The 19,790-nt window shown below is 37.2% G+C and overlaps 1 protein-coding gene across 3 annotated transcripts in view; it reads right to left on the reverse strand.

The window, feature by feature from the left end:
* LOC120418759 (growth hormone secretagogue receptor type 1-like) overlaps nucleotides 1–19,790 on the reverse strand; it is a 60,590-nt gene that overhangs the window by 26,490 nt on the left and 14,310 nt on the right. For all 3 annotated transcript variants that reach the window (XM_039581236.2, XM_039581237.2, XM_052706528.1), the window contains exon 3: nucleotides 4,751–4,931. In XM_039581236.2, coding sequence (XP_039437170.1) covers nucleotides 4,751–4,931 — 181 coding nt within the window. The remainder of the gene's footprint in view (nucleotides 1–4,750; nucleotides 4,932–19,790) is intronic.

Consider the following 19,790-nt stretch of genomic DNA (forward strand, 5'->3'; position numbering starts at 1 on the left):
ATCGCCCATAAATAACGGCATTCCAGAAGGGGCAGGGTGGTCAATGTCAGAAAAACGTAATCGATGTCCCTCAGGGCGGTGGACCTGTCGATCCGGGGAATCATGTGAAGAGGGGCAAAAAATCTTTCAAGATGCTTTCCAGGTCAAAGACCTGCTGCCCTGGGGGGCCGGAAGCGTGAGTTGTTCCGTTTCCTGGTGCGTATGGAGGGGCAACAAAACCTCAACAAGGCTGGTTGGGCTGTCAACGGCGTTAACTGGCATCATTTTTGTGGCTAGTAATCCGAACGCGTAACAGGGCCATAAATTATACTTCTTGCTGAGAGAGTTGGAGAGGGAGGGATTGTTCCAGATTGCGCTGTTTGAGGATTGATAAGAGCTCACAAGGGGGGAGGTACCAGTTTAGGCTTTCCAAAGTAAGAGTACACTGAAAAAAAACGATTCTCGAAATCGTGAATTAAATTCACGAATGCGAGAACCACGAAGGAATATATTCACGTTTATAGTTCAAATGCACCATACTCATGAATAATTTCCTTCGTGGTTCTCACATTCGTGAACTTAATTCACGATTACGAGAATTGATTTTTTTCTGTGTATTGGAAGGAAATACTGGGGTAGATCCAGAAGTGAAAATTGAAATGGTAAATTTTCTTCTGGTTGAGGTTTTACGAGGCTTTCAAGTGATAGCATCGTTAAAATCATGTAGGCACACCTGGTCTTTGAAAATCTAGTTAAATCTCATATGATGCTTAATAGCAGCAACAGCTTGCTTAGAATCTATTTTTTCAAGATAATCATGATTTAAACTCTGCAAAAAGGAAATAGAAGAGATGATAGATTTGATTTCTAAGGTAACTTTACAGTAGGACGTAACCTTGGATGTTTGCAAGCCAGGTTACGTCCTTTGAAAAAATTACCTTAGGTTTTTATGATTTTGCAAATATTTAAATTATTTATATAAAAAATTACAACTTTGGCAGCATTTTCAACAGCAATTACGAGACTACAAATCGAATAAAAAAACATAAAACTTATCGGTGATAGTATTACGTTAGTAATGTATACTGCATTTGTGATACTTTTTGCTTCAATTTTTGAAAAGATGAGCTTGATATTTGTTGTTTTCTCATTCAAGGACTATTTGTGAAAACAGTGTATTCGTATCATATATTTATGAGTCAAAAAACAACGTTTAAATCCTTTAACTAAATTGAACCAAGAGCTTTTTACTTCAATCAAACAAAAGTTATTCCATAGAGCTAAAACACGAGTACTAACAGTTCATGAGATAACTAAGCAGTTAAATTTTTAATGCTATTTAATAGTGTTCAGAACAGAAAAACTTTACTTTCAGAAATGGTTGTGAAATTCTACTCTCTTTTTGTCTTTTCATCGTTACGAAGGACATCGCTGTTGAATCAACTACATGAAATCACTACTAAATGATGTATATCCTCTATCAAAGAAATGCTGCTTCTTCCCACACACAGGAGACACGACTGCTGGATGTCCAGTCCATCCCCCCAAAAGTCCCAAGCTCCGAAGTTCCGAACATATCCCGTGGAGCACTTTGTGTCCACCCGATATGGTTTGGACGGCACCAGCGCAAAAGTCTTGTTTGCTTACTCTGATTACACAAACAGTTTTATTCTCCCCGACCACCCCCTCCAAGTCCATTGGTGCACGCAAAAGAAAAAGGCACACAATTCAATGTTCAGGTTTATCCCATTTCCGTGGGAGAAGCGGGTGGTCAGTGAAAGTGTGCGTCCTCGTGTCTTCGTTGGAATCTGCTGAGAGTCACAGTCTGGAAGGCACGGAAGAGCATCATTATTTATGAAAAATTAGATGAGAATCAATACATTAAAAATGACACTTTGATTCCGCGGTAGATTTTTCCTTGCTTCTGTTGTTCGGAGTAAAAAAAATCCTCCGGAGGAGGAAGATGCGCGCGGGAAGGTTGAAGTGGACATAAAGTTCCGAACAAAGCGCTTTGTGGTTGCGGTGGTACACAACTGTACAATTAAAGTAGAAAAAGGACATAAATATTTCGATAGCCCAGGCAACCACGAGCGTAACGGTTGAAAAATCTAAGGATAAGAACGATGGGACAGGATTTAATATACTTTGCAGCGAAAAATATGTTGATCAAGGACATAATAAATGCTCTCCATGTTGGAGGATTTAGGAGCGGGAAACGTAGATATCACTCACTGGGTCAATAATTCACCTTCTTGAAGGTTGAGTATAACTTTGATGACAAAATGATCCTTTTCGTAGATTGGGTCAACACTTTGCTCTTGATTGATGGTTGTGGTTGAGGCCTCTTTGATCTAGAGTTCACTAAGTGATTTGGACAGACATTTGATGAGCTTTTTCTGTAAAAATTGTGTCATGCTATTTTACCATGGAATGCTTGGCAAAAAAATAAAGTAACACCCCAAACCTTGTCGACAATGCTATCAATCAGGAGAGGATTTCAGAAAAATAAGCAATACCATCAGTCTTGAATCATTGCTCAACCATCCGGTCAAAATGTTGTGACTTGGCAACACCATGATAAACAGAGGCCCTTCGAGTGTTGTCCTTCGGGGGCAGTAAACAAGCCGAATAAAAATCGCATCAAAGTGCCGTGACGAATATTCACGCGATTTATCTGCGAGGCGTATAATGGACGCTTTATGAGCAATCATTTTGTGTCACAATGTTGGCTTCGAAATGTGTGACACGGTGTTTTCAAAAGTTTTTATAGTTTGAAAATTTTCTGATTATACAGCAATTCTCCACGAAAACAGCATAATTCGAAAAAAAAAGTTGTCTCGGGCTCAGAAATTTTCTGGTTGTTCAGTGGCCGAAATAATTATACCGGTATTTTTTTGGTTTGGCCATTAGGGTGTCCTACGCCGTGTTGCCATTTTCGTTGATTTTCGCAAAAATAACTCCCTGCGATTTCAACAAATTTCAGCTGTCTTAGACGCAAACGAAAGGATATAAGATAGGCTTCAAGGAAAAAATAGTTAGATGTTTCTAAATATTGAGCCCGATCGGACAATTTTTTTTGCGAATCGTGCTGTTTTCGTGGGGAATTGCTGTATATATTTTATTGATTGATATGAAACCAATTGTTTGAATTAGTTGTAGTTTCATAAAATTAACATTTATGTTGGAATAAGATACAAAATCACACAATCTTAGTCTTTTATTATCCAATTCATTATTATTTGGCATACCTTGAATCTGGTATTTATATAGCATCTTATCGAAAGCTAAGAATTAATTTATCTCATCAGGCCTTTGCTATTATTTATTATAGATTAGTTTTTCATTGTCAGAAAACAATTTGAAACACTTTTATGCATTAAATTTAATTTTAAATATGTTTTGACTCAAAGGTGTAGAAATATGAATTATGGACATGTACTTCAAGTTTGCTCAAAATTCACACTGAAATCCCACCGCGCAACTGTCTGCACCGAGGAAACCGGCTGGAAAATTATTGCCTTTGAATATACATACTTAAGAGTGTTGCTCAATTGCTCCCCAAGCAACATAATGAGATGGGCAATTTTCCTTCTTGATGTCGGGCGAGCCTCCAATCCACCCAGCTTCCTCTTCATTCCTGAAAAGGGCTGCAACAGTCGGGTGACCTCGCACCGGTACGGTTCACTGAAATTGGGACAAATTTTGGCCATTGTTGCCGGCGACGACCTCGCATCAAAAAAAGGCGTGAAAACTCGCCCAACGTTCGGAGAAGTTCTCGTAGCACTGATGGGACGTGAAGAGGATGAGGCACGTAGTTCGTTGACTACAGGCCCTCAACGGCCTCTGACACGCACGAGATAAAAGAGAAAAATTGCCATTTTTGTGAGAAGACTTCAATTAGGCGGAAACTTTGCTGGCTTCCTGTGTAATCATGGCCGAAGAAAAATTCGCGCGACAATAACGCTCGTTAGGTCTTTGCTCAACTCGTGGTAACAACTTAGCGAATTTCAGTCAATGTATGGAAATAGAAACTACTAAATTTTTATAAGATTCAATCAAATTTTTAGTTAAAACTAAAAGGGATTTGCTAAATTGTTCCGGAGGGATTCATAGGAATTTCATGTTTCATTCATCTTTGCCACGAGTATTTTCTCTGTCTCTGAACGAAAAAAGACAAAATCTCTTCATGAAAAACTTTACTAATCCTTTCGGATCACACTGAGACGATGATTGAATCAAGTGTAGATCCCCTCCCCGAGTGTCTGTGCTCTGACCAAATACTGATAGTTTCTTAAACAAACCGAGCTGGATTAACGAAAAGCAATCTATCAATTCTTGATGATAGTTTTAACACTCCACTCTGCAGTTTCATTTTCCCACGTGATTATTTCCCTCGTGGAAAGTTCGCTGAGCAGAATGGTGCAATAAATTTAAATCGTTCATGTCGGTTGACACGACGATGCTTCTGGAAAGTTCATTTTCTTTGCTTTTAGTTTATTTTTCTTGTGAACGGTTGAAAATGTTGCAATGAGAAATTAGATTGGATTTATTTGAAATACTTACACCAAATGAACACACAACAAGCTTGAAGTTTAAAATTTGTAAATTACATGCAGACAATAGCCAAACACCCAGCACAAACAAGACGGGTAAACATTGTTAATAAATAGAATTCAACAGTGATTTATGGCATGCAACGTGAGTTAACTAACAATAAACAAATCTTTCGTATTAGTCAACTTACAAAATTCGTTCCATTACCCTAACATACCTCGTCAAGATGGCCGCCACGGTCCACGCGGCCAGGCAGATAAGCAACGCCCGCGTCTTGGTGCACACGTAGCCGGCCTTCAGCGGCTCACAGATGGCGTAGTACCGCTCGAAGGATATCGCCAGGATCGTCAGGACACTCGCGTGGGCCACCGTCAGCTCCACAAATGGGACCGCTTTGCCTGGAAAGAGATGAATGAGAATTTAAGTATTTTTCTTAAAATTTGCATTATTTTGTATATGATGTTGAAATTAATCGCAAAACTATCTAATATGCTCAAAAATTACCATTACTTAAAGTTTGAACAACTCATAAACGACGTTTATATTTATGGGACAAGAATAACCTTACATTTTCTCAAACAAGCATTCACGCACAGGTGAAGCTAAAGGGTCAAACAAATAAATAACCCCCCCAATATAAACGCGTCAATTCATCCCGAGCCGAGGCAGTCAATTAAATCGTATATTTATGTTTGGCTTTTATAGCGCCGTCCAAACAAACTCCAGATTCGCAAGACGTCACAAGGGTTCGTCCGCCGCTCCACAAGACGCTAGGCCATGAAAGTGAGAGGGCAATTTGCTATTCTCAAGAAGCTGCATCCGCCATCACCTTGCACCCAGCAAGAGTTGCAACCGAATGTTGGCCAAACAAACAAAAAGTGGACCAATATTGGTATACACAAACTGCGATCGTTCCAGTGCGTGTAAAGTGGCGACTGTAAACAAGCTGCCGGTGCAACTGTAAATATACATTCGTTTTACAGCACAGGATTGCAGTGATAAATTATTATTATGTGATTTTTTTTTTGTGTTGGTTTGCACCAAGGTGCAGAAAACGGTGCATTCGAACTCTCCTGCAGGAGGTGAATATTTATTGTCTGGGAATTTGGCGCGAAGTGAATGATCGTAGTTTAGTAAACATTTGGACGTCTATTGGTGAAAGAAACAAAATGTAACGTGTAGCAGCCGGAAGATTGTAACGTCGACGATGGATTGTTTGTAATCAGTTTTAATTAAAATAGCCACTCTTTCAGCAATTAAACGTCGCATTTGTTTTATCTAATGACCTGCGATGAGGTATAGTGAAAAGAGAAACATTCTCTGAACATCATTTGTGCTCATAATTTTTCACTGATCGGTGAGCAAACTTAGAACTGCTTAGGCCTGTAGGCAAAAGCCCTGTTCCAATTATCAGGAGCCTTCGATCAAATCGTTTGAATCTCCAGCGCGCTATCAGTCGTGAGCTACAACTATCCGGAAGCAGCCAGCGATACGGTAGATTACTTCGCACAGCTATCCAAATCCTTCATGATTTGCTTAGTCTATGACGCTAGTTGATTTAAAAGTAAGTAAATCTTTCCCAGTTCCTGAGAGGAACACCCGTGAAGAGTATCGGGGCCGGCATTCACAAAGCGGATTCAGTGACAGTTAATCAATTTAATGTTAACATGTTGACGTTAATATTAACATTCCATAGGTTGTCTTCCTTAGGTGTCTTGATAAGGTCCAGTTTATGACAATACACTACCTTCCCTTTACTAAGCAATCGATTCCAGATCAAACAATACTAAAATCAGCTATCTTCATGAATTTGTAGGAATTATAACCGCTCATACGTTGATTTGAACCAGCTAAAAAGTTCGGCTTGATTACCTAACATTCGATGTTTGACTTCCAAATTCTGTTCGACACGTATAGCGTTTCCACCATCTTGCACGTAGATCTTCCCTTCGCATTTCCCCGTGACAAACGGGACAGCAAAATTTAATTACACATCCTAATGAATATGTATTGAATTTCACTGGAATTTTCTCCTGGACAAAAAACAAAGTTGCCTCAACAGCTTGTTCAAAATACATAGTCCAAAAGTCACATGGGAGTCAACAGCCAACAATTTTCATTTTAAAGCACTGGACCCTGTTGGACAAATGCTGGTCGCACTCCTCTGGTCCAGCGGGTGACGACGATGTCAAGAAGCTGCCCGCGTCATGGACATGGACTTGGTAATTCCGGACACAAACGGACACCAGGACAATAGCATCTCGGCATTGTCAGCGTCTAATGAAAATTCACCACGGGATAGCACTTTCCGAGTGAGCGGAAATTATAATTAGTTAGGAAATGCTACCAACTGCGTTCTTTTCGGCCGCCCGGCAACACACCAACTCCGAGGTCGTAGGCCTTATCTGCTCGGAGGAGGGTCATTCTATCCCCGGTTGTAATGAGAATTGGGGTCATCCGGGCGAGAGGAGAGGTAAATAGTTTCGGGGTAAATTAATTTTGAGAGTGCCTTACTGAACATTTCAGGTGTGGAATTTCTTGGAAAAGTGCCAATCATAGCTGTTGAATACTATGCTGAGATTCATGATGCATAACCTCAAATTGCACATTTTCACTCTTCTCGAAGTATCCGGTGGAAGGCTGGATGATAAATGTTATGAAGCTGGCAGGATTTGCTTTCCTGTCAATTCCATAACTGACTGCACCCTTACGCAAACACATGACGATTGCATTCCTGGATGGATTATTTTTCACTTTCTTCTGTGGAAAATGTTCAGACCAGGGGTTCTCAGATCGGATACGATTACTAGTAATTTTACCACTCAATTGATAACCACTGAAAACATCATTAATGCAACTCCATGAACCACAAATTCACACCAAGTGGTTTTCTGATTGTATTCCGGATCGGAACCTTCCCACAGTGACAAGTCCATGATCGGGAAAATACGGAAAGATTTGGGTCACCAGCCAACCTCCAACCCTTTTCCGAAGCTCATCAGTGCAAATATCTTCGGAATGCCATAATGGCATATCGTTTCTTGTACGCAAACAAATCCAGCATCCTCCGTACCAAGACGAGTGCTTTTTCCCAAGTCAACCGCATACAAGTGGAAATATCCTGACACTCATAGGAACCAGCTTTTAGCTCGACGAGATTTCCTCGATTGATGGAGAGCGGTTTTCTTATCCTTTTCCACAGTTAAATATTGCCCATGAATGGTGTGTCCTTTGTCAACGGTGGAGGCGATTCCATTATGCAATCGAATGGCCAGTGACCAGCCAGTAAAGTGGGTCGTGTTTATCTCTTGTGGCATGACATTATTGATATTTCCTTTGATAATTGTGGGGTATTCTTTCAGTAGATAAAATCTTGCATTTTTTTGCGTGAGAATCTGGCATATTTTTAATAAACTGTAATTTTTTTCTTCTGGAAGAAGAAATTAATACTTCAAAATTGTAAACCTTGCTTCATAAAATGACAAACTTACATAGCCACCCAGATTTGTAAAAAAAACAAGGTACTGTGTTTTAGTTGTCACCTACATCCAGTTTTTTCGGTGCTTATTTTAAGCACCTAGGTTGAAGGTGTTTATTTTTCCACTGATTTTTAAAGAATATTTATTCTAAACCAATAAATAGGAATGCAACATAGGTTCCAGTGTAAAAATTGATGCGTGATGAAGAATCTGTAATGTTGACAAAGGTGAATGAGAATTTTGTCTTCACGCGAGTTAAAAAAAGTTAAAAAAAATATCTGTTTCCCCCAGCTTCTCCAAACCGTTTCAAAGTGATTTTTTTGCTTTTTTTTGACTGAAAATATAAAGCAATATTTACATTCGAATTGAGATTTCTGCAAGTAAAGTATCTAAATTACGCAAACTAGGAAATTACCTTTTGATGGTGAAAAAAAATATTAAAAAGGTGGAAACAGAACCAGGTTTCAAGTATTGTCTTTTCCAATAATTTCACATCGTGGATTCCGTTTTTACAACATTTTAAAAATGAATGAATTTAGACACCAAATTTTCATATTATCATTAGCACCGCACTCGATTTTTTCAAAGTGCAGTGCTTATCAAAGTTACCTTACTTCAAGTAAGCGGTAGATCGGGGTTTAAATCCCGGCTCGGATCAACACAACTGGTGATCTTTTCCCTTCTGGAATCGATTGCTTAGTAAAGGGAAGGTAGTGTATCGTCACAAACTGGACCTTATCACGACACCTTAGGGAGGCGACCTATGGAATGTTAACATAAAACCTTAACATGTTAACATTAAGTTGAGAATGAAACTGCCACTGAATCCGCTTTGTAAATGCCGGCCCCGATACTCTTCAAGGGTGTTCCCCTCAGGAACTGGGAAAGATTTACTTTACTTTTACTTACTTCAAGTTAGGGTTCTATTTCCCTTCCCTGCCTTTGGATTGTGAGTCCAACTGCCTACCAGCGACTCCACCGAGACAGGACCCAGGGAGACGACACCTGGACTGAGCTATCGACCTAACCTCTAGATTAGACCGGGGCCAACATTTACTTCCCTGTCCGACGGAAGATGTGATCAGACAAATCTCGTCTCGAAATTTGCCACCGGGCCTTCTGGGATCGAACCCAGGCCGACTGGGTGAGAGGCAACCACGCTTGCCCCTACACCACGGGCCCCGACAACTTACTCTCATCAATTTGGCCCGAGTGTAAATTTGACATTGACCTACACTGCCCATATTCTAAATTAAAAACAAATAAAAACATTTAGATGAATTAAACAAAGCATGTACCGTCAATTGGGGTGAATCGGGACTGCAGTCTGAAGAGGAACAGAAATTTATAAAACACTTAAAAGCTTGAAATTTTAGAAACGATGCACTATTTTTGTTGTTCTGTGTCTATGCTATCCAAACCCAATCAAATACATCCAAATATTGTGCAGTGCAGTCACAAGACTAGAACAGCTGCCTCAATTCGCATAATGTGGCCCGATCCGCTCCAGATGACTGTATTCAGAATTATGTATTTTATAAAGATCTTTTGTGCTGATATTTTAAAAAAGACTGTTTCGTTCTAAACTCATTTTTATTTTGCTTCGAAAATGACAACATACATTAGAATCATTTTATTAAAAGCAAATCAGAATGACATTATTCCTAGTTAAACTGAAAAAAATAATGAATCGTACTCATTATCATACAAACATTTTTGCACTTCAATAAAGTTCCAAAATATACGATGGCCAATTGTGTGTTGATCCCCCACTTCCATATTTCACAAAAAATAAACTGAAACTCCCCAGGAGATCAACTCGCATATTTGTGAACACAATCCAAACAAAAATGACATCAGATAATAACATACAAATGGATAAACAACGAAATCAATGTTTTCTTTTCTTCGAAAAACCAACAAAGATCTCCGCGGTCGGTCTTTCTTATTGTTAAGAAGATGCAAAATTGCACATTTCAGCTGCGATCAAGAGCTCTCGTGTCAAGATTGGGATTAAAAAATGCGGATGATTACTGCTGGTTGAGAAAGAGAGAGATAGAGAGCAGGATAAAAAGGTGTACTGAATGAATCGCGAGCCAAATTTCACCATAATCCATCACACGGGATGCGAACTGATGTTTATCCATCCTGAGAGGGGTGACGCAAAAAAAAAATTGCTCCTTCATCTGCATAATCAATATGCAACAGTTGGACACGAAACCAACCCCACCCAGCCCGGTCCCTTCAGTAAAGAGGCCAAAGATTGGAATGAATCTGCGGCACAGTTGGGGAGCTCAAAGTGTGTCATTAAATTGCTGTTGTAGTGCGCTGTGGTTTACCGCACCGGTTGATTGAAATCTCGTGCAGCGTTTAAACTTTGGCTGAAATTTGATCTTGCTTCCCGCGATCTTCAAAGGACTGGCTGTCATAAACGGGGAACAGTGCACGGAAGAGGAAGAAAGCGTGTTTTACTGTGCAGTGGGGTTATTTTATCAATAGTTTTTTTTACCGAAATATAATTTAATTCTGAAATGATAGATTATGCAACAAGGTGCAAAAAAAGGGATTTTTTCTGCAAAAGTCGTACATTTATCCTGGTGAAAAAAAAAACATAAAAAGATTACTTTTTTAAATGGCTAGTAACTTATCAGGATCAAGTTGTACAGCTTTAGTCTGTCCAATCAAATCGCGCTAACCATGGTCGTTATGACATACCGTAAAACGGGGTGACTTTGATAGCCGGGGTGACTTTGATAGGTTTGCGATTTTTCCGCAAAATGAAGAGTACAAGTAAAATACGTACGGAATGGTTTAGAACCATATTGACCTTGGTAGAGAAGTGTTCAAAGTACCTCAAAAAGAACTTTTCATAAAATTTTGAAAAGTTTAAAAAGTTAGTTAACTATAGTTAAGAAAATTTTGATGAAAGTGATTATTTTAAACTTCTCAAAGTGTCATGATTTTCTCAATGAACATGATTTTGAATCGGAAAACAGAATGCATTTTCGGATTCTTTGGACAGTTTTCTACTACACAGAAAAAAAAATCATGGTAATATTACATCTGGGAACGGGTACATCTTTTATGTCAGAAAAAAGGTGTAATTTAACCTCTGGAAATGTGTAATTTTACCACTTTTCTGGTGTGATGTCACTTTTTCAGTCTAAATTGAGGCAAAATTACATCATAAAAGAGGTAATATTCAACCTTCCAAAATTACAGCTTCCAAATTAACATTATTTTTTTCTGTGTAGGAGAAGGTTAAATAAGTTTGTAAATAATAAATAATATGGGTTTTTGAAACACAATTAAAAAAAAATCTCCAAATTTATAGGCAATTTCAGTTGAACAAATTTCATATAAAATGTGAAAACTTGTGATTCGTGCTTCGAATTCAGTACGAAATGCAATTTAAATCGATTGATTTATAAACAAAACTAGTTTAATAAACTTCTGGCAAAATTCCGACTTTTAACAATTTTACCTAAAATTTATATGTATTTTGTTAAAAAGCTTATAAACTTAGCTAACTAAATATAAACATGGATTTTTTTTTCTTAAAACGATATGAGCTACTTTAGTGATGGTACATTTAACGTACAAATAAAGTTTGAACATCTTAAATATGATTTTAATAAGAAAAACTATGACTATCAAAGTCACCCCGGAATTTAAACTAAGATTTTTTAACATAACTATTTTTCTAAACACTATTGAAAAATCTTTTTTTCCAAAATAGTGCATGGACTTGGTGTGGCATACCCCAGTACATGTTTTAGAAATAAGAATCTTGAGAAAAACCTTTTCTGTTGGAAAATATTCAAAAAACAAATTGAAATCCTATCAAAGTCACCCCGATTTATGGTACCCAGCTCAGCGATGGGTTAATCTTTGATTTCAGAAGGTAGCCCCGAGTAAACCCAGATTTGGACCACCTAAGTGTGCACGGTGCTCCAGATCTGGGCATACTCGGGGCTACCCTCTGAAATCAAAGATTGACCCTTCGCTGGGCTGAATTCCAAATTTGAGCTCATTCTGACCACGGGAACCCCTCCCTCTAATCGCTTGAAGTTGGTTTGGGAAAAATCGTCAAAATGTATGGAAAAAAGCAACTGTTTCAGTTTTCACCTATAGAAATCGCAATAACTATCAAAGGCCTTATACGGAATTCAGCCTAGCGATGGATCAATCTTTGATTTCAGGGAGTAGCCCCGAGATATCCCGAATTTGGACCACCCTAGTGCACACGGATAGAAATCCTGCAAGCAAATCCGGTTACTCCGTGGTGTCGAATTTGTTAACATTGAAATCTGGAGTTTTTTTTGAAAAGGTCTAATAAACCAAATTTTCAGTTTTTGCTTTTTGGGTGTTTTTTAATACCCCTGACTCAAGGCGGTTTCGAAAACACCCAAAAATCAAAAACTGAAAATTTGGTTTATTGGACCTTTTCAAAAAAAAAAACTCCAGAAATGTTTCCAACATCGTCAACATTTTTTTCGATCTTGAGTACAATGTTGTCGATTTTGAAAACATTTACAATGAAATCGAAAAACAATTTGACAATTTTGGAAACATTTCAATGTTGACAAATTCGGCAAACAGAGTTGACAGAGTTATCAGATTTTCTTACAAGATTTCTATCTGTGCATGTAAATGTAGAATTTTTGCTTTATTTTTGGTTCATTTAAGGTCAAACCTTTAAACGCATTTTCTCGGGACGTCGAAATGGCGGGTGTGACAAAATAGCACGAACATGTCACACAATTTGCCATAGGGGATATTTTGTAAAATTTTCGGAATACAAGTTCCAGGGAAAATCCAGCCATATCTCGGTTCCCCGTGGTGCACCCAGGATGAAACCCTCTCCAATCGCTTCCTAGGGCTTTTTTACATAAGAATAGTCTTGGCAGGACTCGGAAAATTAGCCCCGTTCACCCCATGTTATTCCAAGGGTAAAATAATATCTCAAAATAAAACCATTTCAATACCAAGTTGAGGTCTTCTGGATTTTTGAACATTGCTTGAATACCAAAACTTGATATTGACATAGTTTTATTTTTAGGTATTCCCGCGCACTTGGATAATCAGATTTTGCTATTCCTGTGGTCTTCCAAATACAAGATTTTGGTATGATTTCATGGTATTTTACCATCTATTACTGGGCAATCAAGAGCACATTTTGGTCGCTGGTATTTGCACAAGTAATACCATTTTTAGTGCAACAGTTGCAGTTAATGAAAAAAACGGAAATGATCCATATAAAAAAAACGAAACTATTGGCACTACGCCCCCCGGGGCATGGCCCTCCTCTAACGTGGGATTTCTGCTCCAGCGCCTCTGACGAGACAGGAGAAACCGGGACCGACGTTTTACTTCACCATCCGATAGAAGCTCAGTGGATAAGGCGGGAATCGAACCCGCGTCTCATAGCATCATCGGGATCGGCAGCCGAAGCCGCTACCCCTGCGCCACGAGACATGCAACAGCCAAATCTGCTCACCTGATGAATCCATGTTGTTCTTAGTGATATTCTTCACCACATCGAATGCATTTGTCATTGATGAACGGCATGTGCTTGAAGTTCTTGAAGCTTCTGAAAAATAACAAGATTGAAAAATAAGGATTGAAATTCACCAAATTTCAATAATCTGTTGATTTACTCGATTTTCAAAGTATTTGGTTATCTGAACTTGGCAGTGGCAGTGCGTGGCCGAATGGTTACGCTGTCCGCTTTGTAAGCGGATGATTCTGGGTTCGATTCCCATCTGCTGCAACCTTCCATCGGATGAGGAAGTAAAATGTCGGTCCCGGCCTTGGTTGTTAGGCCGTTAAGTCATTCCAGATGTAGGAGTTGTCTCCATGCCATAAGTACAAACAACACACCAAACCAGGCCTACTCCGGTGGAATCGCTGGCGGCGGTTGGACTCGCAATCCAAAGGTCGTCAGTTCAAACACTGGGGTGGAAGGTTCCTTGGAGCAAAAAGAGGTTTGTGTGCTCTCCCCATTCAAGCCTTCGGACTCCTAGGTTCGAGCAGAAACTTGCAATAGAGACCACAAAAGACCCGGGGGTCGTTAATGTGGATGGTTTGTTTTTTTTTGTTGGTTATCTGAACTTAGAGAAATTTCTACGTTTTAAAAAAAAATCTTAGAAGGTATATCAAAAAATATGAAAATCAGCTTAAACATTTATGGGTTTCAAGTCAAATAAAAATCAATTATCTCGTCAAAATTTTAAAAAAATCCGAAGTTTCAGAGGAATTTGATTAAACCTTTCAATACCAAAATAATAATCCTTTCAATACCAAAATAATACCAAAATGTGGCATCCTGACTTTGAAAATTTTCCACAATTTTAAGTAATTTCTTTAGGGGGTATATCAAAAATGTTTAAAATCAAGTTTGAAATTTCCGGTTTTCAATGAAAGCATTCGCTTTAAGACATCATTTTAGCGCAAAATTAATTATTTTATCAAAATTGGTCAAAATTTTCCCATAGTTTCAGAGGAATTTGATGAAACCTTTCAATACCAAAATGTGGCATCCTGACTTAGAAAATTTTCCACAATTTCACACACATGTTTAAAATCAAGTTTGAAATTTCCGGTATTCAATGAAGGCATTCGCTTTGAGAAATCATTTTAGCGCAAAGATAATTATTTTGTCAAAATTGGTCAAATTTTTTCCATAGTTTCAGAGGAATTTGATAAAATACTGTAATATCAAAAGGATACCAAAATGTGGTGTTCGACCATTGACAAATTCCGCAATTTTGCAATATCAAAACAATACCTTAAATTGGTATGATACCACATTTTGCTCTTGCATAATCCTTAAGACAAATTTTAAAGGGTCCAGGAATACCAAAATTTGGTATTGATACCAGAGAAAGGTATTTTTACGCATTTCCCTTGTTATTTACAAATGCTCGGGCCGAGATGCGGCTTCAATCAATAGTTCAACCGACTTAATTGATCTATTTTCAAAAACAAAAGATTGCATTGCCTTTAGAAAGTGTGCATATTTCATTCATAAATTTCTGAAAAACAACAAATGTTTTCCACATTTTCCAACAACATGTATGACGTGTCACAAGTGTGTACAAACATTTTTATGATAAATTGGTCTATGTCAGAATTGTGTATTGCGATATCCGGGAAACGGAAGCGTGTTCCCAAAATCGGGTTAAAGCATCTTGTAGTGTTTGTTATGTATAGAGCAGTTCTCTACGAAATCTTTTCTTTTTTTCATTTTAATTTTTGTATTTTTTAATCCAGCTGAAACTTTTTTGATGCCTTCGGTATGCCCAAAGAAGCCATTTTGCATCAATAGTTTGTCCATACAAATTTCCATACAAATTTGGCAGCTGTCCATACAAAAATGATATATGAAAATTCAAAAATCTGTATCTTTTGAAGGAATTTTTGATCGACTTGGTGTCTTCGGCAAAGACTAACATTTCAAAAAGGCGTAAAATTGAATGTTTGGCCCTCTTAAAATGTTAGTCTTGATTTGAAAAAAAAATCGAAAAGATCGGAAAATTTCACGAATGTTTCATGTTTTAAAATAGAAAATCGGACCATTAGTTGCTGAGATATCGACGTTAGAAAATGGTGAGTTGTTTGGGTGAGACTTAGAAAACATCAATTTTACTGCTTTTTAAACCTTTGCATGGCAATATTTCAGCAATTAAAGGCCGTATCAACAAAGTTCAAAAAAACAAAATATAGAGAATCAGCCTTTCAATTTTTTTTCAGAAGTGGCAACATGTGCACTAATTTTAAAAAATGGAAAACTGCGACCATCTTCAAAAAAAATTACCTAAAAATGGTTATAACTTGAAAACGGTGCACTTTATGAAAATTTCACTACAGTACTTTTTGATTGCAAATTTAATTTTACATCGAAAAATGAAGTTGAAAAATTTTTGCGACCAATATTTCGATTTTTTGAAAAAATCAGTATTGATTCGAAAATTCATAACTCGGTCAAAGATTTTTTGCACAACCTGGAAATTTCTGAAAAGTTGGCATTTTATGTCCCCTAAAACACATCAAAAAATTAAAAAAAATTAAAATAGTGCTTGTTTGCAAATCAAGTTTTAGTGACAAAAATATAAATAAAAAATCACAATTTTTTACCGTGTAACATTTTTTTAAGTGTAGTCCTTATCCATACCTACAACTTTGCGGAAGACACCAAATCGATCAAAAAATTCCTTCAATAGTTACAGATTTTTGAATATTCATATATCATTTTTGTATGGACAGCTGCCAAATTTGTATGGAAATTTATATAGACAAACCATTGATGCAAAAATGCTTCTTTGGGCATACCGAAGGCACCAAACAAGTTTCAGCCGGATTAAAAAATACAAAAAAAAACCAAATGACCGAAATCTCAGAGAATTGTTCTATAGCAAAACGTCATCATTAACTCATTTTCGACCAAAATGGTCTATGTTTTATTTATTAAAAGGGATCTCCGAGATGACCGGGAAAAGTTCAGAAACAACTGGCAAGAAACATAATGGCGAATCTGATTCTGTCGTGAATTTGATAAAAATTATTGCCAAAATGGTTGTGAAGAAATTACAAAGACTTTTCCAACGTTCAACAACTTTGTAGACTTGACAACCCTGTCATCGAATATCGTCTTTGTCGAACTTTTGAAAATTGAATGGAAATATCTTTCGTAACTATTTGCCTGTGCATCAGTGATTATGATTTTTGAATTCCTTTTCGATTATTCACAAAGTTTGATGATCTGGCTGCTACTTTTTCGGAGGTTTTAAAATAACTCCATTATACAATAAAACCCGATTTAATCCCACCTGGGGTGAGATAGAGCCTTTCTTACTAAAGAATATAACAATAGTAGAACTTCTTCTTTAAATTCACAACAACGACTTTGTTTATTTATAACGTCAGTACAAAAGAAAGTCTAATGATGAATGCAAAGTATTAGAAGTGATATGCTTTCTAAAAGAAATAAAAAACGCAATTTTCACCAAAAGAATATTATTAATCGTACGTATTCTTAATCAAAGAAGAGTTTATGACAAACGCGAGCATAGCCAGCTTCCCATGCGTCAGTGACAACGCACACCGCGGTTTTGGTTTTCTAGCTTCGCAACGAGCCCTTTTGTGTGTTGATATTTTGGTTCATCGTTCCAGCGCATCAAGCCAAGCAAAACCGAGGTACAAGTGAACCGCGTGTGCCGCACGGTGCAGGAAAGCTTACCATTCAGCTTCTACGAAAGTGACAGAGTCAGATATAGCTATTTTTAAAACCGCACCACTACACACTCAATCGATAGAAAGCCATTGGCGTCGCCAGCATTGAACACTTTGAAAACGATATTAACGATGAAAAGCTTAGAAAGCTCCTATTAGAATCCAATGAAATCCTGTTAAATAAACTTAAAACGAGTATAAGTCGAGCCACAAAATATATGCGCCAGCATTCTCGCGCCAGTATTCAAAGCTCAACTTGACAACTTGTCGACTTGGCGACGAAGCGTCGAAAATCGATGCAGTGTGATTTTTTGACGATTTTTCCGATTCAAATTCATGCTGAATCGTAATATTGACGAAGATGAAAATGACGTCCAGACATAAAGTAAAACCTATACCTTTCTTTAGTAAGAAAGGCAAAAAGTAAATCGCTCTAAAAATTTATCCGGATTGCCGATAGATGTCAAATTTGTTTCAGATGCTCACTCATGGTCTGTACTATGAATGTAGAAAGAAATTTCGGATAAAATTGGAAATAAAAAGTGTTGGCGAAGGTCACCAAGTGGGCTTTAACCTTTTTTTTAGGGATTTTTTTCTTTTGGTAGGTTAATCAAACGGCTCTAACTCCAGAACCAGATTATGGATCTGGATGAAAATTTGGGAGGTTGTAGAAATCGAAAAATGCAATTTTTGAGATAAATAAAAGATATGAAAATGAAAAATTTTGACCATATTTTCATTTGAAAACTGTGTATTTTGTTGAAAATTCTGTCCACATCCAAAAACAGATGGATATTTCGAAATTTGAGCGGCAACTCGCCCAGGTTCAGCACACTAGCTTTCATCTGCATTAAGAAGAATCAAAATCGGATTCAGGGGAGCTGAGAACAGCGCGACACAAAATTTGGCAAAATTTTACCACATACGAACATCACTTGATCTTCACGGAATTTATTTTCTCAAATTTCGAGGGTTGGAGATAGACGAGTTCTGTCAAGATGAATCGATAGATCGTCGAAAATCGATGCAGTGTGATTTTTTAGCGATTTTTTCCGATTTAAATTCCTGCTGTATCGTCTTATTTATGAAGATGAAAATGACGACCAGCCATAAAGTAAAACCTATACCTTTCTTTAGTAAGAAAGGCAAAAGAACGATATAAAGAGAAATACAAATAATACTATTGCTACATTCATTCAAGCACCCACCCAAACGGATTCCACCGAATGCAGTCCAACTGACAGTGCGGTGGGAGGTGCATCGTCCGATCGCAAGCAAACATGAATAAAAACATACAGTCATGCCTCGGTTTTGCACGCCTCGGTTTTGCACTGCCCGGTTTTGCACCGTTCAGCTGCCTCGGTTGAGCACGGCCCAGTGCTTAACTGAAGCACAGAGCTTATGGGTTTTTGACTATATGGGAGACATTGGCTTTAATCGTATGAAAAATCATGCAAAAATCAAAAAATTATAGTGTTTTGGAATCGGGATGATGTCAGTTATCCATTAAAATTATTATTTCATGAAAATTTTCGCAAAAATACGTATTTTTCCTGTATTTAGAAAATTCATTTTTTTTCTCTAAAGAATCCAAAAATATATTTTGGCTGCTGTCCATACAAAAATGGTATGTAAATATTCAAACAGCTGTAACTTTTGAGTGAATTTTCTGATCAATTTGGTGTCTTCGGCAAAGTTGTAGGTATTGTTGAGGAAAATTAAGAAAAAAATATGTACACGGAAAAAAAATTTGCAGATTTTTTTATCAACTTTTTTTCACTAAAACTCAATTTCCCAAAATACGTATTTTTCGATTTTCGAGATTTTTTGATATGTTTTAGGGGACTAAAATCCGCAACTTTTGAGCTATAGAGAAACATGGTCAAAAAATCTGCCGCCAAGTTATGATTTTTTGAAAAAATAGTGATTTTTGGAAAAAATCCAAATTTCATGCAAAAACAAATTTGAAATCAATTTTTAATGCAAAATTGAATTTGCAATCGAAAAGTACTTCACAGATTTTTTGATAAAGGGCTCCGTTTTCAAGATATAGCCACCAAAAGTTTGATTTTAGCATAATATTTGCAGTTTTCCGATTTTTAAAAATAGTGACCATGAATGACCATTTCTAAAAATATTTATTTGAAAAGTTCAGAAAATTTTCTCTAAAATTGTCTAAGAGACATTGAAGATTGGACCTCGGGTTGCTGAGATACAGCCGCTTTAAGAAAAAGAAACACGAAAATTGAAGTTTTCTAAGTCTCACCAAAACAACCCACCATTTTCTAATGTCGATATCTCAGCAACTAATGGTCCGATTATCAATGTTAATATATGAAACATTCGTGAAATTTTCCGATCTTTTCGAAAAAAATATTTTGAAAAAAATTAAATCAAGACTAACATTTTAAAAGGGCCGAACACTGAATATTACGCCCATTTTAAATGTTAGTCTTGATTTAATTTTTTTCAAAATATTTTTTTCGAAAAGATCGCAAAATTTCACGAATGTTTCATGTGTTAACATTGATAATCGGACCATTA

The sequence above is a fragment of the Culex pipiens genome, chromosome 1 (assembly GCF_016801865.2).
Source record: "Culex pipiens pallens isolate TS chromosome 1, TS_CPP_V2, whole genome shotgun sequence".
NCBI classification, from domain to species: Eukaryota; Metazoa; Arthropoda; class Insecta; order Diptera; family Culicidae; genus Culex; species Culex pipiens.